The sequence below is a fragment of the Octodon degus genome, unplaced genomic scaffold (assembly GCF_000260255.1).
Source record: "Octodon degus isolate 3935 unplaced genomic scaffold, OctDeg1.0 scaffold00320, whole genome shotgun sequence".
Taxonomy (NCBI): Eukaryota; Metazoa; Chordata; class Mammalia; order Rodentia; family Octodontidae; genus Octodon; species Octodon degus.
In genome coordinates this window covers 335,733-358,305 of record NW_004524896.1, presented here as the reverse complement: position 1 = coordinate 358,305, position 22,573 = coordinate 335,733, and the positions used below count along the sequence as shown (strand labels likewise).

The 22,573-nt window shown below is 59.0% G+C and overlaps 3 protein-coding genes across 3 annotated transcripts; 1 reads left to right on the top strand and 2 right to left on the bottom strand.

Annotated features, from left to right (window-relative positions):
• Window positions 1-1,153: 1,153 nt before the first annotated feature.
• Window positions 1,154-4,301, top strand: Rpl28 (ribosomal protein L28). The gene is made up of 5 exons (XM_004647678.3): window positions 1,154-1,248; window positions 1,533-1,621; window positions 1,717-1,840; window positions 3,965-4,083; window positions 4,164-4,301. The coding sequence occupies exons 2-5, from the start codon at window positions 1,541-1,543 to the stop codon at window positions 4,251-4,253; spliced, it is 414 nt and encodes a 137-aa protein (XP_004647735.1). The 5' UTR covers window positions 1,154-1,248; window positions 1,533-1,540; the 3' UTR covers window positions 4,254-4,301.
• Window positions 4,302-4,938: 637 nt separating this feature from the next.
• Window positions 4,939-10,383, bottom strand: Ube2s (ubiquitin conjugating enzyme E2 S). The gene is made up of 5 exons (XM_004647677.3): window positions 10,195-10,383; window positions 9,775-10,109; window positions 9,053-9,200; window positions 6,665-6,855; window positions 4,939-5,356 (listed from the first exon to the last, which is right to left on the bottom strand). The coding sequence occupies exons 1-5, from the start codon at window positions 10,304-10,306 to the stop codon at window positions 5,054-5,056; spliced, it is 1,089 nt and encodes a 362-aa protein (XP_004647734.2). The 5' UTR covers window positions 10,307-10,383; the 3' UTR covers window positions 4,939-5,053.
• Window positions 10,384-17,184: 6,801 nt separating this feature from the next.
• Shisa7 (shisa family member 7) lies at window positions 17,185-22,567 on the bottom strand (the record flags this gene model as incomplete). The annotated part of the gene is made up of 5 exons (XM_004647676.2): window positions 17,185-18,452; window positions 19,528-19,677; window positions 20,119-20,184; window positions 21,268-21,422; window positions 22,425-22,567. Coding segments are annotated over 5 exons (1,146 nt in total), but the record flags the coding sequence as incomplete, so codon positions are not given.
• Between the last annotated feature and the right edge of the window lie 6 nt (window positions 22,568-22,573).

Below are 22,573 nucleotides of genomic sequence, written 5' to 3'. Positions count from 1 at the left end.
ACACACGCAACCTTCAGGACGCCGCTAGGAGGAAGCCGGCATTGCGTCTGTGTAGTGCCCGCCTCTAGGCCCCATGGTGGGCGCAGGTGAGCCTAGAAACCACGGATAGCCAGGGCGGACGCGGCAGGCTGAGGCAGTGAGACAGCGGATTCGAGTCCTGCGTGGACACCTTAGCGGGAACCGGTCTCAGAGTGAAAAGGGCTGGGGACCTGCCTTAGCCCTGCTTCCGTTCCCAGCGCCGCCGGGAAGGTGCTCCCACCGACACGACATGGTCACCGTGCTGTCAAGCGGAGCACCGGAGGTCCGCGGCACCAGCCTGGGCTGCCGAGGCCCACGCTCCCCCAGAATGGCCCTGACGCAGTCAACAAACTTCCAGGGAGCTCTGAGGGTGACTACGGGGAACTCGGGGCGGGACGCGGTGAGGCGCAGGGAAGAATCCAGGCAAACTGGTGCGGAACCCTTAAAGGGAACCAGGCGCTGTCACTTCAAAGCTTTCGTCCCAACAGGTCGCTCTCAGAGGGAACCCACTTTTCCTGGAGGGAAGCCGCCCACACAGTTCCGTCTGGACTGTCCCCAAACTAGATTTTAGAGCTGAAGACCCTGGGGAGTACGAACTGCTAAGGGCTTCCGGGCTCAGCGGAAGAATTCCCAGTGTGACCGAAAAGGGGCCGAGTGTTTCCGAACAGACCCGAACTCGGCAAGGGAAAACTGGGCAAGGCGGCTGGCTGCGCCTGCTGCGTTTCCGGGGATTTCCGAAAATGTCCGAGCAGGGAAAAGTCGAGGGCTTGCGAAGAAAACCGGAAGCTTCCGAGCTTGTTGGGGCTATGGTCCTTGCATTCACGGGCTCATGAAAAAAACAAGCGCTTATTTAGTGCCCATCGTGTGCCAGGGACAGTCCAGGCATTGAGTAAGCAGTAGTTGACCCATGTTACTGAGAAATAGATCTCTGTGCTTCTCGATATTTGCATTCGGAAGTCTAGCTGAGGAATTCCGAAAATTTAACGAAAGGCGCAAGAACAGCACTCGTTCCAACACCAACAGCCGAACATTTTTTTCTAAGGTGCATGAGCTGTACGGAAATAGCCGAAAATTACCGAGCTGCCTCGGAGACTAGGCAAACGCGGAGGCGACCCAGCGAGTTACTTCCGGCGCGCGCGCAGAGAGGAAGCGGAAATGCGTATGCGGTATTAAAGGCGGCGCCCCGTCCCACGCGCCTCTTTCCGTCTCCCGCCTCAGCAGAGAGAGGAGGTGAGTGTGTGCCGTCCGCGCGCCCGGCGTGGCTGTTGACGTGCCTCCGCGCTCGGTCCTGACCCGTTTGCCCTCTGCTTCCGGCCTGCGGGCGTCCTCGGCGCCCCTGCACTCCGCCACCTGAAGTTGTGGCACCGCGCGCTCCCTTGGCCCCATCGCTCCCCCGCCGCCGCGTGAGCTAGGCCCGCGGCGGTCTCAGGTGCCCGGGCCCAGTGCCTTGCCCCTGCTGTCGGCCGGGAGGGCCTCCGGCCTGCTCCTCTGACCTCCTTGTGCCCATCTCGTAGCCCCCGCCATGTCTGCCCACCTGCAGTGGATGGTAGTGCGGAACTGCTCCAGCTTCCTCATCAAGCGGAATAAGCAGACGTACAGCACGGTGAGCGGACCCGGACGCACGGCCCTGCTGGGGCGCCTCGGGGCCCCAGCCCGGCATCTGCGGGCTTATCCTCCCGCCTTGCCTCGCGTTCGCAGGAGCCCAATAACCTGAAAGCCCGCAACTCCTTTCGCTACAACGGGCTGATTCACCGCAAGACGGTGGGCGTGGAGCCGGCGGCCGATGGCAAGGGGGTCGTGGTGGTCATGAAGCGGAGATCCGGTGAGTGAGGCCCTTGCGGCGAGGAGCTGGGTGGTTTCCTGACGCTCAGAGGCCGGTTTCGCCTGGCGGAGCGCCTCCCGCCCGCGCTGGGACGTGCCCGGGGCAGCTGCCGACGCGCCCCTGGCGAGCCGCGCGGGTCTCCTGGCCTGTGGCCTCGCCAGGACCGCAGAGACGGAGCCAAGGCGCGCTGCGCACCTGGCCCCTCCAGTCGTGTGGCGTTTGCAGAGTTAAATCTTTTTCTTTTTTGGGGGGAGATGTAAAATTGCTAATTAAAATTATAGCTACAGAACACAAAAACATAAAAGCCAATTATAACTTTGTAAAATGAATAAAGTAAAATAGAACGCTCACAATTGGTTATCTCAGTTTTAGTTTCCAGTACCCAATAATTATTTTTTAAAATAAGTATTAAAATTAGCAGTGAATTCATCTATTTCCTACTTCGTTGTAAAGATGTATAACTTCATAGTGAAAAAAATGTAAGTACTATATAAAAAGACAAGACTGATTTGACAAACCGGAAACCATGACATGGGGGAGGGAGCTTTCATACTGCGCAGAGACGTCAAATGCCACATCAGTAAGAAACAGGAACGCCATGCCTTTTGAACTAGTGGGTCCATGGCCGTACCACCCTCAGTGTTCCTGATCTTGTCTGAACGAATGGAATTTGAAGTTACGACAGTTATCTTGCAAATGACAGTCTGAATGGCTGGGGCATTCGCTGTTTCTTCACCTTCTGAGTTTGTCCAGAAGCTCTTCGCATGTTTGCTGTGCAGTAATCTCGTTCAGTGGGCTGTGTCAGGCACTGGTATTGCTTTTGTCTGTCTTTACCTTTATCCGCTGAAGTCCAGTCTGATGGGTAACTCGTTTCCCTTTTTCTTTTTTATTTATTACATTTATTTATTGTGTGTGTGTGTGTGTGTGTGTGTGTGTGTGTGTGTGTGGCCAGCTCAGCCCACCAGGGGGCGCAGCTGGCTGGCATGTGGTGCTGGGGGATCGAACCGAGGTCCCTGTGCTTTGCCAAGCTTGTTTCAAGTAGGTGCCCTAGACCACTGAGCCATCTCTCCAGCCCTCGTTTCCCTTTTTCCTTCTGCAAGTTTCTATCTTGGGTCTGTTGAAGACTCGGAGTTAATGGGGCCAGGGAGATGGCTCAGAGTAAGCGCGCAAGGGCCTGAGGTCAATCCCCGGTCCGGCCCCGCCCCCGCAAAAGAAAGACAGTTAAGTCTATGGGGTGACCAGGTGCGTGGCTCAAGCTTGTGCTGAAATTCCCAGAGGCAGGAGGATTGAGGCCAGCCTGAGCGCCATGGAGTTCAAGGCAAGCCTGACAGTCAAGGCATAGGGCCCCACTCAAAAATGAAAAAGAATTTAAATCCTGAGACAGCTCAGTCCAAGTGGACCTTTTCATCTGGGAGTTGCTAAGGTAAGAGGTCAACTGCGAAGGAGCTGCCTCACACCTTACATGGGGTGTCAGGAGCCTCTCCATCGTGCTCTGTGCCACAGACAAGCCTTTTGGGGTTTCCCCAAAGCGCCTTTGAAAGGAAATCAAGGAGATGCAGGGGGCTGGGGAGATAGCTCAGCTGCCTAAGTTTCTGCTTGGCAAGCACAAGGTCCTGAGTTTCGATCCCCAGTACTAAAAAAAGGATAGAGAAGCAGGGCTCTCTTAGTATTCTTGGGGGAGGGGGCAGGGGGAGTTGGCCTGAATTGCAGCCCCAGCCCCCTTAAAATTTCATGAGGAGGATGGGTCACATTCAGTTGCCCAGTGTGGGCTTGGACTTGATTCAGGGGGATTACAGGTTTGCACCACCCAGGCCTGCTTGAGGAGTCGCTTGTTTTTTTATTATGGCAGAGGAGCCTAGATTGCGCCTCCCATCCCCCCAGCTGGCCAGGGTCCTGCAGCCTCCAGTCTGGTGTTTTGTGGCCTAATTGAAACAGCAGCTCTGCTACATGTGCGGCCTTAAGTTTGTGCTGTCAAGTGGAGGGTGGTATGGTCTGGGTTCTGGCTAAGTGTGTGCAGGGACCCCCCAGGTTGTGGGGCTGCCAGTGAGCTCCCTGGTTCTTGGGTGAGGATGCCAGGGAGACTCCTGAAGGCCCTGACGGCTGGCTGATGAGAGTCCCCTTCAGGACAGCGGAAGCCAGCCACCTCCTATGTGCGCACTACCATCAACAAGAATGCACGCGCCACCCTCAGCAGCATCCGCCACATGATCCGAAAGAACAAGTACCGCCCGGACCTGCGCATGGTGAGGCTGGGCCCATCCCAGGGTGGGTAAGGATGGGGGTCCGCTGCACCCACTTCAATGGACTCTGTCCTCCCTTGCAGGCTGCTATCCGCAGAGCCAGCGCCATCCTGCGTAGCCAGAAGCCCGTGATGGTAAAGAGGAAGCGGACCCGGCCCACCAAGAGTGCCTGAGCCACCCCCAGTAATAAAGAGCTCTCCTGTGGTCCTTGGCTATGTCACAAAGTGTCAGCTTGCTGTGTGGGGGGAGCAGTGGCATCACACAGGACTGGCTTGGGATGGGGCATTTTTCCAACTTCAGCCTGTAAGACTGCTGGGGCCATACCAGGGTTTGGAAGCTGAGGGACCCTATGACAGGAGAGGCCTGCGGCTGGGTGTGGATCACCTGCCATGTTCCGCCTTGGGGATGGGCTGCTCTACATCTTGGCTGGGTCACCCAGTATTTCCCACTAAAGGTTGTAGGGCTTGAAAGCAAGGTCTCCCAGGACGTTTAAAAAAAAAAACAAAAAAACTTGTGTTTCTTGCTTAGTGTTCTGGGGATTCTATTCTGCCCACAGACTGAAGCCAGAATAAGCTACAGGGAGGTAACCCCCTAAGCAGGGTGTGAGCAGACACCACTGCAGTCCCTCCTGCCCTGGGCCAGAGTTGAAGCCATCACCTAACTCCAGACCCTCAGTTCTAGCCCAGCCCTCTTAAAACTGGGAGCTGCCGGGCACCTTGAGCTGTCCTAAGCCTAGTAGGTGGTGGTGACGGAGACCTGCAGATGGGACCGGAGCAGACAGGACCACAAGGTGCCTTACCCTACAGATGTTGTGACCACCCTTCACTTCACCTCTCTGGGAGCCTGCCAGGCACATGCTGCTTTTCCAACTTTATTTAGAAAACCAAATCCAGACCCCAGTACCCCCCAGCCCACCCAGCCATAATTTAAATAATTTAGAGACAAGGAAGGAGGACAAGGGCAACAGGAGGGCCTACAGCCGTCGCAGGGCCCGCTTCTTGTCCGTCTTTTTCTTGGCTGCCAGCTTCTTATCCCGCTCCCCTGCGTGTTTCTTGGCCATGGGACCCTCAGCCCCACCCATGGTGGCAGGGTCTGCCGAGGCAGCTGCAGTGGCCCCAGCAGGGATCCTGGCACTGGGCCCACCTGCGCCACCGTGGATCTCGGTGAGCAGGCGGGCGCGTGCTGCGTACTCCTCGTAGTTCTCCAGCAGCAGGCGGCCTGCCTCCTCATTGAGTGCAGACTCGGGGTTTGGGTGGATCAGCAGGCACTTGATGGTCTGTGGAGGGTAGATGGTCAGTTCCCTCCTGCCCCTCACCCATATCAAGACACCCCCAAGGAAGCAGTGCCCGGGAAGTTGCCTTGGGAGAGTCCTAGTGGGTCCTAGGGATGGAAGGGGACACACAGGAGCCACAGTTCCAACATAGCTCTGATGAGCACCACAAGCCAGCAGGGACCCCAGGAGGGCTGAACTGCACCCCACAAAAGCAAGGCCCCAGAGAAATGGTAGGAGGGCTAGCAACCTGTCACTGAGGGGCAGTACAGCTAGGCTGGGCAGGGAACCCCAAGGGTTAGAGGCGTGAAGTCCTGAGAGAGCCCAAGCAGCAAGCCTGAGGCTCCTAGCTGCTGTGACATTTAGGACCAGGTGCAGGATCCACCCTGATTCTTCTGTTGGAACAGGTTCGTTAGTTCAGGCTGACCTTCAACTCCTGCAGTCCTACCTCCACTTCCCCCAAATTTTGAGATGACACATGAGTATCACTTGGATGGGAACTGAAGGTGGGGCAGGGGCATCCCCTGGAGCAGTTTTCTGCCCTGGGAGGGGAAACTGCAAATCCTCCCCTACCATCTGCTCCAAAAGCTCATTACAAACTTCTTTTAAATAATACTTTCTAAGCCAGGTGTGGTACACACCTGTAAGCCTAGCACTGGAGAGGCTGAGGCAGAAGGGTTACCAGGAATTCAAGGCCAGTGTGGACCACACAGTGAGCTCAAAGTCAGCCTGAACTCAAGAAAGCCTGTTTGAAAAACAAAACAGAAACAAAAACCCAAACCTTTTAAGCTTCTGGGAAGAGCAGAGAAGGCCTTTTTTAAGGGGTCTCTGGAGACCTGGCCTACACCAGGGTGCCCCCCTGGGAGACAGTGGGTGCTGTGGGATGTGCCCAGGACACTAGCAGCACCTGACAACCAAAGGATCCTAACGATGTAGAATGTCCCTGGGGCACACTGCCCTAGGGGAGGGGAGGGAGTTGTAGGAAAACAACCTGGAAAGAAGACAGCCCTATGGCTGCACAAACCTTCACATTAAAATAGCCAATGAACTATGGACTTGAAAACCTCTGGTATGCACAAACGAAAACACCTCTAAGCAGACACAGCCTGCCACGGCACTGCCTGGCTGCCCTGGCCACCACATGTTGCAGGGCCAGGACCCGAAGGCCTGAGCAAGAATGCAGGGGTGGCAGTGGCGCCAGCGCCTTGCTTTGGTCCTTCTGCAATTCTCCAGCAGCTCCAGGGCCCCGAGTTCTTCTGCCGCATACCCCTGCCAACACTGCCCAGAGCAGGAAGCAGCTCCTGCTGCACTCACCAGCAGCACATGCCGGATGCCAAGTTCGGCCTTCCAGTCCCGCTTGAGCACGTTGACGCAGATCTCACCATTGGCGCCCACGTTTGGGTGGAAGATCTTGGTCAGGAAGTAGCCCTTAGGTGGGGAGGCAGGGAAGTCCTTCCCCAGCAGGAGTTTCATGCGGAACAAACCTCCAGCATATGGGGTGCCCTCTGGAGCAGAGCAAGGGGAGGCCAGGTAAAGGGTGGTATTCCCAATACCCAAAAGCCCTCTCCAGTCTGGCTGAATCAGGTGCCTCACTCTACCTCCTCTCTCATCGGGTGGGTGACTTTCTTTCTTGTGGTCTTGGGGACTGACTCCAGAGGCCAGACATGCTAAACCAACACAACACTCTACCACTCAGATGCAGACTGAATCCCCTTTTTCCTCTGGCAATTCAGGGGACTGAACCCAGGCCCTTGCACTTGGCGCTGCGCTATCCCATCGCTTTTTCTAAGGCTGGCCTTTAAACTGCAACCCTCACTGGACATGGTGGTGCTTGTAATCCCAGCACTCAGGCTGAGGTAAGAGGAACACCATGGATAGCCTGGGCTATATAGTAAGACCCCACCTCAAAAAACAAATGCAAAACAAAACTGCCAGTTGGGGAGACAGCTCAGCAGTCTATGCACCTGCCTGGCAAGTGCAAGAATCCTAGTTTGATCCTCAGTACAGCATGCTGTGCTGGTCCCGGGCACCATGCCAGCTCTGAAACTGGGTGTGGTGGTGCATGCCTGTAATCCCAATGCTGGGGAGGCTTAGGCAGTAGGACCACTAGGAGTCTGAACTGCATAGTGAGACACCGTATCTGATTGCAGGAAGAAAAAAAACCCTGCCAGCCTCCTACTTGTTTCCTAACATTAAGACATGCACCACAGTGTCCGGCAGGCTCAGGCATTCTTGAGCACAGTGAGGGCTGGGTCTCCAAGGGCCGAAGTCAGCACACCCCATGCCTTAAGAGGTGCCACGCGAGCTGGCCTCCCAGGACTAGGGAGGCTGAGGCAGGATTGCTAAAAGTCTGAGGCTATCCTGGGCTGCACAGCGAGTTCAAGACCAGTCTAAACTTTAGAGGGACACCACAAAAAACAACAAAGAAACAACAAAAAAGGCAGGTCCCTGCAGCCCCTTCCACTGTCTCCACTCCACTGAATGGCCCTTGTCCTAAGTGACTGCCCAGGATATACAACTTACAGAAAGCTGGGACCCCAGACCCACTTGTCTTCCTTGCCTTTTTCACCCCAGTGAACAGCTCTCACCCATTTGCCTGGCTCAAAAGACTTCCCATCCACAGCAGACCCCAGCCCCGTGAGATCCAGGACAGCTGCCCCAAACCCTCTCCAGCATCCTACAGCCCCTTCTCAACTGTCTGCTGACAGAGCCTCCAGCCCATCCACCACATGGAGAAGAACACTACAGGGAGCTGTCACATTCCATAAAACTCTGGACTGGTCTCTTCCCAAGGCCAAGACAGAGAACTATGTAAACATCGCTCCCTGCTTTTATCTCCACCTCTACCAAGAGCCCAGGCCTGCCTCCCTGCCTCAAGTCGTTCTGGAAGTCCTGACTGCCCATCCTCTGAATCCCCTGCCCCAATTCACTCCATGAAGCTAGCTAAACCCTGCAACTGTCAACTCTTCAAGGAGGTCCTCCCCAAATGCAGCACCCCTCCAGAGCAGTCTCTTTCTCCCTGGGCTCTTGAAGAATTCTGCAGGCCTTAAGGAAGTTGGGCCCTAACAGAAACTTGTTTTGCAAAAAACAATTCTCAGTCACTTTCTGTACAAAACAGAAATAGGAAATTAACAATTGTTGGGGTGGGGGGGGGGTTGGCTCAGTGGAATAAGCGCTTCCCTGGCAAGCGCAAGGGCCTGAGTTCAATCCCCGGTTCCACAAAAAAAAAAAAAAAGAAAACAAACAAAAAAAAATTAACAATTGTTTTTATACTACACAGTTATATCAAAGTTGTTGCTCAGATTATGAGATATAGGCATCCAAGCCCATCCATACAATCAGCCTGTGGAACTGCTTCTTCCCCACCTGTGTCCCCTACAATGCCAAGTTTGCTTGTGCTCTACGCTGTTCCTAGTAAACAAGAGGGCCTGCAGGACACAGGCTCAAATCACCTGGCCCTTCCTCCTGGCCTTGGGTGAGGCTACTAACAGTACCTGAAAGTCTCTCTTCCATCACTTCCTACCCACCTGACGGCCTCACCCCGAGATCCCTGTATACTCTCTCAAGGCTCTTGTGCAGCCAAGAGTCCGTCTGACATATGTCCAACACCGGCAGGACCACCCTGTAATGGGTGCCCTGTGCGGCTCGCAGCTGGAAGCCGTAACCAGGAAGTGGCCTCCCCCTGCTCATGCCCTCACTCACCAGGGCCCTCGATGGTGACCTGCAGGTCTGTGAGGTCCTCCTCGTTGGGAAAGACCTTGATGCCATCCGGTGGGTCGGCTGTCAGCGTTGTCACCTCCTTGTACACCAAGCGGATGATGTGGGGTGGCAGGTTCTCCACGTTGGAGTTCTGAATACAACAGACCACCAGGGTGAGTCGCCAGCCCTGGGAGGCCGCCTTGGACTCGACCCTGCAGGTCCTAGGCTAGTGGACATCCCGTCTCCGAGATCCTCAACAAGGCCTCGGGCCGCCGTCCCAGGCCGACCAGGCAACAGAGAGGGAGAAAGGATCCTCGGGGCCCAGAGGGTTTCACCCACCCCTGAGATATTCAAATCCCGCCCTTGGCCCCGCACAGACCCTGGATCCATGTAGGCCTGAGGCCCGGCCTGTCCCTTGCCTTACCATCTTTTCAAAACCACTGTGCTAACGGAGGGTCAGGCCTGGTAGCGGCGGCGAGTGCCGGGCTTCCAGTGGCATCCAAGAACTGGCGCCGGGAGACCCGAGCCCTCCCAAGGCCCCACGGGGCTTTCTGGCCCAAGCAACTACGGGAGGCTCCGGCGAAAGGCCCTTGGGCCCGTCCCCGGCCCAGAAACCCCAAGGGGGCCCTCGAGGCCCTCAGGCCGCCCGGAAGAGGCCCTGGGACTCCGCCTCCTCCTCCCGAGGGCCCCCATTGCCTCCCTCGGGCCCGGCCGCCCGCGCTCACCATGGCGGCGGCCGGCCGGGGGCGGGTCCCCCCGACCCCCTTCCTGCGTTCTTCGGGCCGCCGGCCGGGGCGGGGGGCCCAACTGCGGCAGCTCGACCCTGACGAGGCCTGGAAAGCCCCTCTTCCTTCTCTTCTGGCTCCGCGCCCGTCCCGTACCCAGTACGGAACACACAACAGGACACTCGACCCTCCTCGGTACCCGGCCGCACTGAGCTGGCCGCGTACTGCGGTGTTTTTATAGCCGCCCTTAGGCCACACCCCCGCGGCGCGCCTCGACGTAAACGTCAGCGCGTACGTTCCTCGGCGGTGGACGCGCTTGCCCCTCTCTTCGCAAACTGCAGACAGAAACAAGAGAAGTTTCTAAGGGAGACGCGTGGCAGGTTGGCCCGAGGGAGTGCACGGGTGCCAGGGAGGGGATACCAAAGAGTGGAGAAACCCAGAGATCCGAGAGCGAAGAAAAAAGGGACCAGAGGCGGGGCAGCCACTGATTGGGTCGTTTGAATGAGACGCCGCCACCGCCCGGTGTACGCATGCGCTTCCTGACTGCGAGGAAGTCGCGCACGCGACCAACGGTTGTTTTGAGGACGGAGGCGGGGCGAGGGAGGCGGGACTCGGGATTTTAAATACGTGATGGAAGGCGCTTCGGCCAATAGAAATGGCCAGTCATGATGTGGGGTCACAAGACTCCTACAGACCAATCCCTGGCGTAAGGGGCGGGACCAGGGGGAGGCGGGCGGAATTGATGTTGGCCAATGGGGAGTCAGTGTAGCGGGGAGGACGCAGTCTCGGGCAATGAAATTGCTGGATGTTTTTTGTGTATGCAAATGATTTCCCTACCTTTCGCGTCCCCGCATTTCCACCTTCGTGGGGTGGTCAGGAGGGCCGTCTATATTTTTCCAGCGGACGCCATTTTGTGGTAGAAATGACCTTTGACCCAAGCAGCCGTGGCTGTGACCACTGGGCTCCGTCTCTTTCTGTGGCAGGGGGGACCTGGGGTTCCGGCCCCAAGGCCTCACTGCTTCCAGCCGGCCCGACTCCCCACCTCCGCCGCGTCGCAGGATCGCACCAGGGCCTCCAGCAGGGTACAGGCCACCTGGCAGCCTGCACATTACTTTGCTTTCTAGCCAGGGCCTGGCCGAGTGGCCCACGCCGTGCTCGCGCTTGCGAGCCTCCTGCCTCAGCCTCGTGTTACAGTGCTGGGGCTGCACTCCCGGCTGTCTCAAACAGGTTTAACCCTTCTCAGAAAGGTTTTCTAAGAAAAGGGGAAGGGGCGGGAGGGTGGGCGTAACTCAGTGAAAGGCCGGGGCCCAGTCCCTGTCGCCGCCCCAGAACCGGGCAGCCCGCGAGCTGCCCCGGCGTGCGCCTCGCCGTCGGCCGCCGCCGCCGTCCCCAGGCCCGCTCGGGCTGCACAGCGGAACCCGCAGGCCAGGCGGCCACGTGGCTGTTCGCCACGGGCGACCAGGAGCTTTTCTTTTGGTGGTACGCGGCTGGGCCCAGCGCCTTCACGCTCAGTGACGCCCCCAGGCCTGTTGAAAATTTTGAGCCAGGGTTTAAGTCACTGCCTTGCATAGGCCGAGCTCAGGTGTGATCGTCCTGACTCGGGCTCCCAGCCTGGGATGAGAGGTGTGTACCACTACCCAGTTTCTCATTTCTTTCCTTCTCCCCTCCCCCCATTTTTTTGCAGCCAGCTCAATCCACCCTGAGGGCAGGGCTGGCACAGCATGCGGTGCCAGGGATCAAAACAGTCCCTGCAGCTGTCTTACTGGCCCTACCCACCCCTTTTTTGATAGGGTCTTGCTATGTGCAGTTCGACCTAGCCTTTACCTCACTGTGTAGTCCACACTGGCCTCAGACTTTGAGCAGTTCTCCTGCCTCAGCCTCCAGCAGGCTGGCATTACAGGCATGTGCCATCACGCCTGGCTGGCTTCCAATTTGTTTAACGCTTAATCTCATTTATTCCTCACAGGTGGATATGCTATTGATGCTGCCAGACACATGTGCTCACTTGCCCACCTTCGGGCACCAAGATGCTGCGCGGGGGGCCAGCCAGATAGCTCCGCGGACTAAAGCGCCTGCTAGGCAGGTGCAGGATGGGCTATCCCCAGCTTGCAGTGCCGGCCCCGCCCCTGGGGCACGCTCAGCCCACTGAGACTGGGCATGGTGCACGCGCCTGTAATCCCAGCGCTTGGGAGGCAGAAAACAGGAGGATCACTATGAGTCTGATCTGTGTAGTGAGACCGTGTAGACTGTACTAAAATACAAAGAAAAAAAAAAAGATGCTGCAAGAGTTGGGGGAGTCCCAGATGGAACTGGCCTCTTTGTAGGGGCCCAGTGGTAGGCCAGTGGGTGCCGGGACAGAGGACAGGGAGCAGGGCAGGATGCCCAGGCGGCTTCTGAGGAAGGGTCCTCTGGACACTACCAACAGGGGCGGGGGCGGGGGCAGGGCAGAAGGGGCGCCCTGGGGCCCCAGGTGCCTCACAGGCGGAGTGGGAGGCCAGGGCAGCTTACAGTGCAGGCGGGGTGGGCGGGCGGCACACGGCTTGATATCCCAGGACATGTCGCTTCCCCACACACTGGCGAGTGGAGGGGCCCTGGCCATAGCCTCATTCATTCACTTTTGCAGCCCTGGCCTCGAAGCTAGAGGCTTCACCTGAGCTACATCCCCGCCCTTTATTCTTTATTCTGAGACGGGATTTAAATCATGCAGTAGGGCTGGCCAGATAGCTCAGAGGACTAAGAGCCTGCTTGGGCGGAGCGCAGCAGCCGGCATGCTATGCGGGGCCTGCTGAGGTGGCTGTTAAGACTGCATGTGGTGGCAAGTGCCTGTAATCCCAGTTCTTGGGAGGCTGAAAACAAGAGAATCACTAGGAGTCTGATCTACGTAGGAAGACCCTGTACCAAATACATAAGAAAAATAATAACAAAGCCTAGGTTAGGCTCAAACTTTCAGTCCTGCCTCAGCCTCAGAGTGCTGGGATCACAGATACTCACTGCCTTGCAGGCTTACTTCCTGCTTTCCATCACAAATCTGAGGCCCCACTGCATTTGAAACCTTTCCCACCCCACACATCACCCCTTGGTGAATGACTGCAGTGCACTTGACGACCTCCTGGGCCAAATAGTTCAAAGCCAGCCTGAATTGCATACTAGCGCTGTGTCTCAAAAAACAATTTAAAAAACCCAACAACCAAAAAATTAAGCTGGGCATAGGGGTGCACACCTGTGGTCCCAGCACTGTGGGCAGCTGAGGAGGATCACAATTTGAGCCCAGCCTGGGCAGCTTCGTGACTTAGTGAGATCCTGTCTCAAGTACTTTTTTTTTTTTTTGGTGGAACTGGGGATTGAACCCAGACCCTTACACTTGCCAGGGAAGCGCTTACTCTGCTGAGCCATCTCCCCAGCACCACAAATACTTTTAAGAAGGGGTGAGGAGAAGGCCTTGGGTTCCATCCTGGCACTCTCATCACAGGTCCTGCAGGTCCCACCTTGTGCCCTGGGGAGTAATGGAGGACTTGGGCACTGCTCCTCGACATTGTCGCCGTCACTCTTGTTGGCAGCCTACACGCGGCCATCCGGAGAGGCTCACGGAGTCTCGGCTGCCGTGCTTGGCTTGCTGCTCGACACGGCCAGCCCTGCCTGGGCATCCCTGCCTTCTCAGCCCCCCAGCTTCCTGCTTGTGACCCTCCAGCCTCCTGAGCAGTGCGATTGGCTGTGTCACCCCAACAGTTCTGTTCCCCGTTCCTTCCCTCTCCCCTCTCTGCCTCTATTTCCTGACAGCTCTGAGGCCAGGCATGAGGCTCCGCACAGAGGCGCCCGCTTGGGTGCTGGGTGCAGACCCACTGAGAACCTGTGAACCCTGGTGGGGTTAGGCAGGAGAGCACTTCCAGGTACCACAGCCCACCCTTGGACTGGGACAGGGCCACACCTCTGTACCCCTCAAGAAAGATGCTGGACTCGCATATGGTAGCAATGGCCTGTTTCTCTGGTACTTGAAAGCTGATGCGGGAGGGTGGTGAGTTTGAGACCAGCCAGGGCAACTTACAAAAAGCTGGAGCCCTAATGCCCCAGTATTTGGAAAGGAAGTCTGAGGAGAGGTGGACATCGAAGTCGGGAAGGCCCTTGTGTAGTGTGACCGGTGTCTCAGAAAAGGCCATAGCAGAGGACATCTGGGATTGCCTCTGCCACCATGGGCCACCAGAGAGGCCTGGGGCCAGCTCTACCCAGGAAGAAGCCAACCCACACACCTTGGCTTCCAGCTCCAACCTCAGACTCAGGAGGTGATGGGTTTAGCTGTAAATCATGTTCCTGTTGTGTTGGCCATAGGAGTCACAAAGAAGGACCGCCTGCTGGGTTGAGGTTGAGGGCTTAGGAGCTGGGGTGCAGGGCACAGGGAGAGGATCCCAAGTTCAAGCCCAGCTGAGCGAGACCCTGGCTCAAAATGAAATAAGGGCTGCAGGTGGGGCTCAGTGCAAAGCCTGGCTCAATCCCAGTGCTCCCCATCACCCAGCCTGGGGGGGGGGGAACAAGGCAGAAGAGGGTCCCTGAGCCCTAGGAAGCTGACCCAGAGACGCACCTTCCTAGTGGGCCCTGCGCTCAGCTACCACTGGGGCCAGGGACCACTCACTGGTGGGGGGCCCATCCTTGACTGGGGGAAACTCCAGGGACCGTGGATCAGGAAAACATCTGTTTATTCCAAAAATACCGAGTCATAGCTCCTCTGCGGCCTGAGCAGGAACGAGGCAGAGCCAGTGTCAGAGGGTGGCGTGGGGCGCCAGGGGTGGGAGGGCAGAGTGTGGGTGTCTTCAGGCCCAGAGCTGCTCTTCTTCTGTTGGCCACAGCCCCTTGAGTCCCCAGCTGGGTGGCACTCGGGTGCCACTCTGTACAGCAGTGGTGGTCACCCCGAGACTTCTCCCCACTATGGCTTCTCTGAGGTGAGCGGTTAGGGCACCCATCAGGCCACCTGTGCCAAGAAAGCAGGGGCAGGCAGGAGAGCGGGCGGAGGGAGTGCACAGCTGAACCCCACCTGGGAGGTGGAAGCAGAGTCTTGCTGGGTGCTGAGCACGCTGCGAGGGGTGTGAAGCTGGCTGGGGCCTGGCAGGTTGGGGCAGCCCCTATCCTCCTCTGTAGTGGCAGCCCAGCACCTTCCCCGAGCTCTTGACATGGGAAACCCAGGGGCCAGCAACTGGGAGGAGCCCTAGGAGGGGCCCACCTCATCCAGGGGCTGGGGAGGGGTGTAGCCCTTTAAGAGTTGGGAGCAGTGCCCTGCAACATGGCTGTGTACAGAGCTGGGGACAGACGGGGGAGGGGGCAGGTGGTGGGGACCGCACAGAGCTCCCCAGCTGCTGACCAGAGCTCGAAAGTGGGTGTGGCGTTACCAGCAACTGTATTCAAGGTGGTCCAGGGAACAGACAGGGCAGAGGACAGCAGGGCCAGCAGGGCCCAGGGCTCAGGATCCCCATCTCAGTGGTGATCACATGCCACTGTCCGCCCTGTCACCAACCTGACAGCCAGGCGAGGCAGTGCCTTGGCCAGGAGACCCAGGTGCCCTCACCAGATTCAGAAGCCATGCCTGGGGCTGGATTTGGCGTCCATCCAGGTGGACAGCGGGGCAGTGATGGATCTGAGGGGCCAGAGTGCCATGCTGTCCCCAGAGGGGACAGCTGGCTCGCACATTGCGCTGGTCTCCTGGAGGGAGCTGTGAATGCCAGAGCACCCTGGAGGACAAACAGCCTGTCAGTGTCTGGTCCTAAGGTGGGGGCTCCGGGAGGTGACCACACACAGCACTCCGTCGGAGCAGCTCCGGGTCCATGATGGTGCACTGGGTGTCATGGGTCCTGGAGGGGACGACGCCATGGTTAAAATGTGCTCTGTGACACCATACTCCCGTGGCCAGAGGCTCCGGGAGGTGGCGACACTGCTCATCACGGCTCTCCGGAGCTGGCCACATCGTCAGCACTGTGGATGCGTGAGGAGGTGATGCTGTCGGGGGCTCGGTAAGTGATGACCCCGTCGGTTCTCGCTGATGGCAGAAGGGAAGGAGGCCTTGGTCACGGCAGCTCTCTGCAGCTGATGACATCACTGTTCTTGTGGATGAGGGGACGCCATGGTCATGGCGGATCTTGGTGCAGATGACATCACGGGTCTCAGATGAGGTGGTGCCATGGTCATGGCGGCTCTGTGTAGCTGATGGTGATCTGAGTCTTGGGGACAAGGTGGTGATGGCCCCGTGGTCATGGTGGGTATCTAGCACGTGATATCATGGGTCGCCTGGTGAGGGGAGGTGGTGGCGCAAGGTTGAAGTGCACTCAGTGGCGAGAACAGCACTGGCCCTCGTCATCCCAGGACATGGACATACTGTGGTTGACGTCGTCCCGGGGCGTAAAGTCACCTCTGGCTCTCATGTTCCTAGGGGTGATGACTGTGGTTTGGTGGATCCTGGGAAGCAATGGCTTCATGGCTGTGTTGATCCTAGGAGGCAGTTCCACCTCTGAGGGAGGTGACAGCCCTGGAGTGTGACAGCACGGAGCTGGCGCACTCTGCACGGGTCGTGCCACCATGGCTTTCATGGATCTCCATAGATACGGTGATAGTGTTAGGCACCATGGAGGTGACGACACCACTGCCCTCACACGCCCTGGGATATGAAGACACTGTTGGGGTGCTCCATGGCGCCTGGGAGGTGGCAGCCCCGTGGTGGGGAGGAGTCATGGTTGGTTGATGGTGACGCTGTTGGGCGTGGTGAGTCCTGGAAGAGCATGGAGCACTAACCGAGGTGGGTCACAGAACCCTGGGGAATGGCTTGGTGAACATTTCACCCCAAGCGCAACACCATGACGCGTGGGCACGCTGCATGGCACGCGTGGCGTCACTGGCAAAGTCAAGGTCGGGCACCCTCAGCCCTCCCCTCCAACAGGAAGCTAGGACTTCGATGGCAGAGTCGATGGCATCTCTAGGTATGGCAGGAGGAAGTGGCGCTAGTCTTTGGGCCACCTACAAGCCCTAGGCGTCTGGGAACCTCCTGGGAGAGGAAGCTGACAGAGGGTGCCATCTGTGGGGAGTCCCACATGGGGCTGGGACCCGGGGCTTGGCTCCCCCTCACAGGGCCTGGTAGGCAGACTGGCAGCCCCTGGGTCTGGGGAAGGAGTCGGCAGGCCAGGTCGCAGTGGGAGGAGCCAGAAGCACTGGCCGCGCTGCTGAGAACACTCCTGGTGGCGACATGGCTATGCAGGGGCGCCACCAGCGCCCACTCACAGACTGACCATCGCCAAGGGGAGGGGCCTCGGGCCAGGGCAGCCTTCGGATGCGGGCTCCTGTCGCCGACGTTCTCCCGGGGTGGGCCTGGCGCATGCACCCTCCCTCAGCGCAAAGCGCAGCAGCAGCAGCGGTGTTGCATCCGGCGGAGACCTTGCAGTAGTTCCCCGCAGGGGTCCCAGAAGCAGACTGTCACCTCTGGTTACATCCCAGGAGGCTGGTCCCTCTGATGGCCTCACGGGGCAAGCAAGGCACCTTCTCTGGCGATGGCATCATGGGGAGGGGGAGGCAGAGTCCTGTGATCGTGTCGTGGAAAGGAGGCCACGTCACAGGTGAGGACGCAGTTGCAGGGCTTTTCCCCACAGCGTGTCCCCAGGAGATGGCTTTGACTGGAGCAGTGACAGCGTTGGGTGGAGGCATCCTCTCCATGGAGGACACAGGAAGAAACCGATTCTCTGTGCGTATGGTGCTCGGAGGTCTTGGGCCAAAGATGACCTCGGAGTGGGAGACTGCCTCGGAGGTGACATCAGAGGAGGCGATCTTTGTCTCTGGGGACCATGTTATGGGACAAGGCATTGTTGTCGGTGACACCACAGGCAGGGGTCTTCGTGGTGGCGCCACAGGAAGCGGACACAGCATGAGTGACACCCGCAGAGGCAGCAGGGTCCTCGGTGATGACAGGATGGGAAGGCGGCGTCCTTCCTGCAGTGACCCCGCAGGGCAGGACCCCGCCCCCATCGCCGGTACGTCGTGTGCAGCCTCCTCCTCCGCGGCGCTGACGTCCGGGAGCAGGGGTCACACGGTCACCTCGTTCTTGCTGGCGGTGCGCAGGTGCTGCGGCAGGTGGTGGCCCGGGATGAACTGCAGCTGCTCCAGCGTGCCCTGGCGCTGGAAGGGCGCGCGCCGCGCCAGCGTCCCCCCGCCTTCGGCGGCCCAAGCAGGCTGCGGGGAGCCGTGCAGCGCGTGGTGGTGCAGCGGCGCGTGCAGGCCGGCGGGGGGCAGCGCGTGCAGTGGGGTGGGCGGCCCCGCGGGCCCGAGCAGCAGGTTGGAGTGTGAGGCGGCCAGGCCGGCGCGCGCCGCAGGCTCGGGGGGCAGCGCGGGGCTGCGCGGCGGCGACAGCAGGTGCTCGCGGCTCTGGCGCAGGGCCTCGGGCGACGACAGCAGCAGGTGCTCCTGCGACACCAGGCGCGCGCGCGGCAGCGTGAACTCGTGGCGCGAGCGGCCGCCGTCGCCCAGCAGGTGCTCCTGCGACATCACGCGGCGCGGGTGTGGCGCGGGCGCCAGACCCAGCGGCTCGGGTCCCCAGGCGTCGGTGCGGTATCCGCCCCCGGTTCCCGGGCGCCGCAATGCGTGCAGAGGCAGCGTTCCGCGGGGTCCCTCGGTCAGAGGCCGCCGCTTCAGGTACGCGTCGTCCAAGTCCTTCTCGGCTGGGGACGGAGGCAGGGCGCGGGGTAGAAGGCAGCCCGAGCCGCGCTGCACCCCAAGACCTCAGGTATGACCGGCAGAGCCCCCACAAAGGCGGGAGCGGCGACCTTAGGGAGCCGTCCCCTTCCCACCTCCCTCCTTGGGCCTCTGTGCAGCGCTCTTCGCCGGAAGAGAACCCCACTCCAGCTGGGGCCGCCTCCCCTGTTCCCACGGCAGTGTCTGTCACGCTTGCAGGAGTCCACTGACTGACTCCCGGGTGGACTGTGAAGTCGCTTGGTGGGGAGTGCCCAGGAGTTGGAGGAAAGAAGATAAAACGTACTCTGAATCTGTGGGATAGCGGAATAAGGCTTTGGTGTGCGCTTGGGGGCAGTACTGGAGGATCAAATACTGGGCGGGTGGCCGAGGTCCCTTTAAACGCCCGGGACTAGAGCAGGTGGAGGGACTCGAGATCCATTGGTTGATTTTTCTCTACTTTTAAAAATGTTTTTAAATATCCATAATAAAAAGCTTCAGACTTTTTGTAATGAAAAATATGTGATAAGGAAAAAAACCCTGTATGTATCTGGATCTCACAAGCCAGGGCAAGAAGAACTCATTTTCCCTGAACCTCTCAGTTTACAGTGTTTGAAAGCCTCACCACTGCCAGCAGTTGGTTAAGGGATGTGTATGGCCAAACAGGAATAAGGCTTTTGTTTTGTTTTGTTTTGTTTTTTTGTTTTTTGTTCCTCGAATGCCTTCAGGGCACTTTTGACCAGCTGGAGAGGTGTGAGGTTCGAACTCCAGCAACCTGAGGCTGACAGCTTTGTGGAAGCAGCCACTTAAAGGCCTGAGCTAGGGCCAGGCCCCCTGGTATGGCCAAACAGGGACGCCAGAGCTTGGATTCTGAGCCTGAGTCTCCCTTTGTAGCCCGGGCTGGCCTCGGCCTACCAGCGGCTGGGACTGCACGCACGCATGCACGCACCCACGCACGGTGTCCTCAGGCTTGAGAAGACAGCCTAGAGCCCCGGATCGAGCTACTGTCCATGGTCCTGACCCCCAGCCCCGACCCATATCCGCGCTGGGGCCGCCCCGACTCACCCAGCCTTTTGAGGGAGGAGTATCGGTTCAGCTCCGACTTCACAGCCGCTTCGTAGGAGGGGGGCAGGTGCGAAAGGTTGTGGAAGGACCGGGAGCAGGACAGCGTGGAATAGTGCAGCGGGGGGCTGGGTGGGGGAACGGCGCGCCAGTCTGCGGCAGAGGGGCCAGGTCAGCCCAGCCTCCTCCAGAGGGCTCGGGGTCCAACCCAGCCTCCTCCCTTGGGCCCGGGGTCCAGCCTGGCCTCCTCCCTCGGGCCCAGTGGTCCGGCCTGGCCCTGGAGGACTGGAAAACTGTGGTTCCAGCTCTCTCTCTCTCTCTCTCTCTCTCTCTCTCTCTCTCACACACACACACACACACACACACACACACACACTGCAGCAGTTTAAGGGTCCCTGCAGTTCAGGAGACAGGTTCTACTGGGAAGAAAGACACCTCCCGCATGAGGATCTGGCATCTGCCCACACCCCTGGTCTCCCCTGGATGTGGGGTGCATCCCCCAGCTTCCCCCACTTGGTGGAGAGAGAAGACCACTTCCGGGCCCCCTGGAGGGCACTGAGGCTGCGGCAGGAGGCGGCAGAGCCCTCTGCGTACCCAGCGTGGCAGAGTGGTGCGTGGGGCTGCTGACGTTGAGGTGCAGGTAGTTGTGGTGCAGGTTATCTGAGGGGACCAAGAAGGGAGGCGACGTCACCGTCACCGCCGCCCCAGCTGTGCCGCCGTGCTGTCCACTAGATCCTGGCCCTAAACCCAGCTCAAGTCCAGAGCTTTGTAGGGCCTCGCGGTGACACCATACCATTGGCCTCAAAGGAAACAGGCTGGGGGCTGCAGGGAGGGGCCTAGTGGGTACAAGAGGGAGAGGGCCTATCTCCACTCCCTGGGTCCTCCTGACCCCCAGCTCTCAAGGCCATCATCTAGCCTGTGGCTGACTGGCCTGCCCATGTTTGGGGTTAGACCTACACAGCATTTCTGCTGACAGCCCCATGCTCAACATTGCTCTGGGGACAAAAGGGTACATGCAAACGGCACCTGGCCTGGCCAGTGAGTGCAGCGCCATCTCTGTCCCTTGTTCCAGCTGCTCTTGCTCTGAGGCTGCCTCAGGGCTTTAGCGCATGCTAAGCTGTGTCCCTGCCTGGGCCCCCGCCCCCGTCTGAAGGACCCTTTATCCCTCAAGATCCAGCTCCCAAGGCCTGATCTTCACCAGGCCCAGCTCTGTGCTCCCTGGCTGCCTGGACATCACCCCGCCTCCTTTTGGCCTCTGTCCCTTCACCTCTCCGTTCTCACAGCTTCAGAGACGTCCTCCCTCCACTGGTGACAGGGAGCTCTGCGCCGAGCTCCTCCATGGCTCCCCACTGCCCTTCGACAAGGGTGTAGCTGCTCTGCTCAGCTTGGTTCCGAGGCCTCAGGAGTCCACCCCCACACCCCACACCCCGCTCTCGGGGTTCTCAGCCACCTGGAGCTCCCCTCCCCCCAGCCCCTTGCTCAAACATCATCTCCGGGGAAATCCGCCTTCCTTCAAGCCAGATGGGGCCCTTTCTCCCCCGCAGCCAGTGGACTTCTCAGCTGCTGGGCCAGAACAGTTCCCAGGGCCCTGTTAAGCCGCCAAAAGCAGGTGAGAACTTATCCCCAGGCCTAAAGGCTGGGATGGGCTGGGGCCAGCACTGGGGTGCTGGACCCGGGATGTGTCAGAAGGTGGGGCACAACTTGAAGGGCAAGCCCTGAGGGGGGCCAGATAGTCCCACTCACCGAGGTTGGATGGCTTCATGGTGTTGTAGAGGTTTTTGGGTGTCCTGGGGCCCATGCTGTCGGGACCCCCGATCCCTGGGGTCAGGGAGCTGCTTCGGGCTCTGTCCGGGCGGGTCCCAGGGCCCCCCTGGTGCCTCAGAATGTCCACCAAAGCCCTGAGGGTGACAGAATATGAATGGTCAGCAGCGGGGCGGGGGGGGGGCCCTTGGGCTCCCAGTCCTCTGGATGGAGAGGCTGTCCGCTAGGCCTTGCTCCCCTCCTTTCGCATGCCCCTTCCAAGGCCACACTGAGGGTTCCTCGCCTTCCAAGTCATCTGGACCCCACACCTTCAGAGGCCCAAGGTGAATCTGGAAGCTGGTCCTGTCCTCACTGCAGTCCAAGGATCCTCTTTCCCCCAGGGTACAGACCAGAAACCTTAGGATCCCCGAGATCCCTCTCTTTTCTTTTGCCTTTATGCCCCTGGGCAGTGCTGCCCAGAGCCCAGGGTGCTCACATTTGCAGGAACCCCCCCTGCCTGTGCCCCTCACCTCTGGCTGCCCCAGCTCCTTTCAGGTCTGGCCCCAGTCACCACACAGCCTTTACACATGACACCTGCTGGGCACCCACTCTTCCAGCAGCACCCTGCTCAGAAAGGCCTTCTCTGGCCACTTAGTCTAAAGCAGCCCTCTTCCAGTTCACACACCCAACTCTTCATGAGGCTGTGTTCCTCACCAATGGTACCCGCATGTAAAATTCCTTATGTGCTTGCTGGCTGACTGACCACATCACCAGCATTTCATGAGCTCTCTGCACACCAGGACTCAGCATGCATCAACTCAGCGAGTCTTCATTACAACCCAGTAGTGGGAACCGTTATTAGTCCACTCTACAGACAAGGGAACTAGGCAGTGACGGCCCAAGCACCATGCCCAGATGGGCAGACTTGTGCTGGCAGGATCTTGACCTGCTCCTGCTACATTCTAACTCCTGCTGCAAAAACGGAGCTCAAGAAATAAATATTTGTTGATGCAGTGGGGCTTGGGCTCCCCTTCTTGTAGCTCACAGCCCGGTGGATTCAGGCCCAGGCCCAGGGGATCCCTGCCCCGTCCACCTCACCTTAGTGCCCCCTGACCTGTTGCCCCGCCAGGGTCAGGGCATTTGTCCCAGTACACACTCACCTGGGCACGTTGATCTCCCGGTGCGCCCTGGGCGCGCGCGACGCTTTGCTGAAGGCCACCTTGGCGCCAACGCCGACGGCCAGGGCGAAGCTGATGACCCCACACACGACATAGGCCGTGCTGCCCCCGGGGCCCTCGCCCCCACGTCC

What these genes read in the sequence shown, in the direction of transcription:
- Rpl28 (XM_004647678.3), top strand. Translation starts at nt 1,541, where the DNA reads ATGTCTGCCCACCTGCAGTGGATGGTAGTGCGGAACTGCTCCAGCTTC. An exon ending in ATAAGCAGACGTACAGCACG is followed by an intron (nt 1,622 to 1,716) that starts GTGAGCGGACCC and finishes TCGCGTTCGCAG; the next exon opens with GAGCCCAATAACCTGAAAGC. An exon ending in ACCGCCCGGACCTGCGCATG is followed by an intron (nt 4,084 to 4,163) that starts GTGAGGCTGGGC and finishes CCTCCCTTGCAG; the next exon opens with GCTGCTATCCGCAGAGCCAG.
- Ube2s (XM_004647677.3), bottom strand. Translation starts at nt 10,306, where the DNA reads ATGCGTACACCGGGCGGTGGCGGCGTCTCATTCAAACGACCCAATCAG. An exon ending in CTGGGTTTCTCCACTCTTTG is followed by an intron (nt 10,110 to 10,194) that starts GTATCCCCTCCC and finishes TTCTGTCTGCAG; the next exon opens with TTTGCGAAGAGAGGGGCAAG. An exon ending in CCCGGCCGGCCGCCGCCATG is followed by an intron (nt 9,201 to 9,774) that starts GTGAGCGCGGGC and finishes TGTTGTATTCAG; the next exon opens with AACTCCAACGTGGAGAACCT.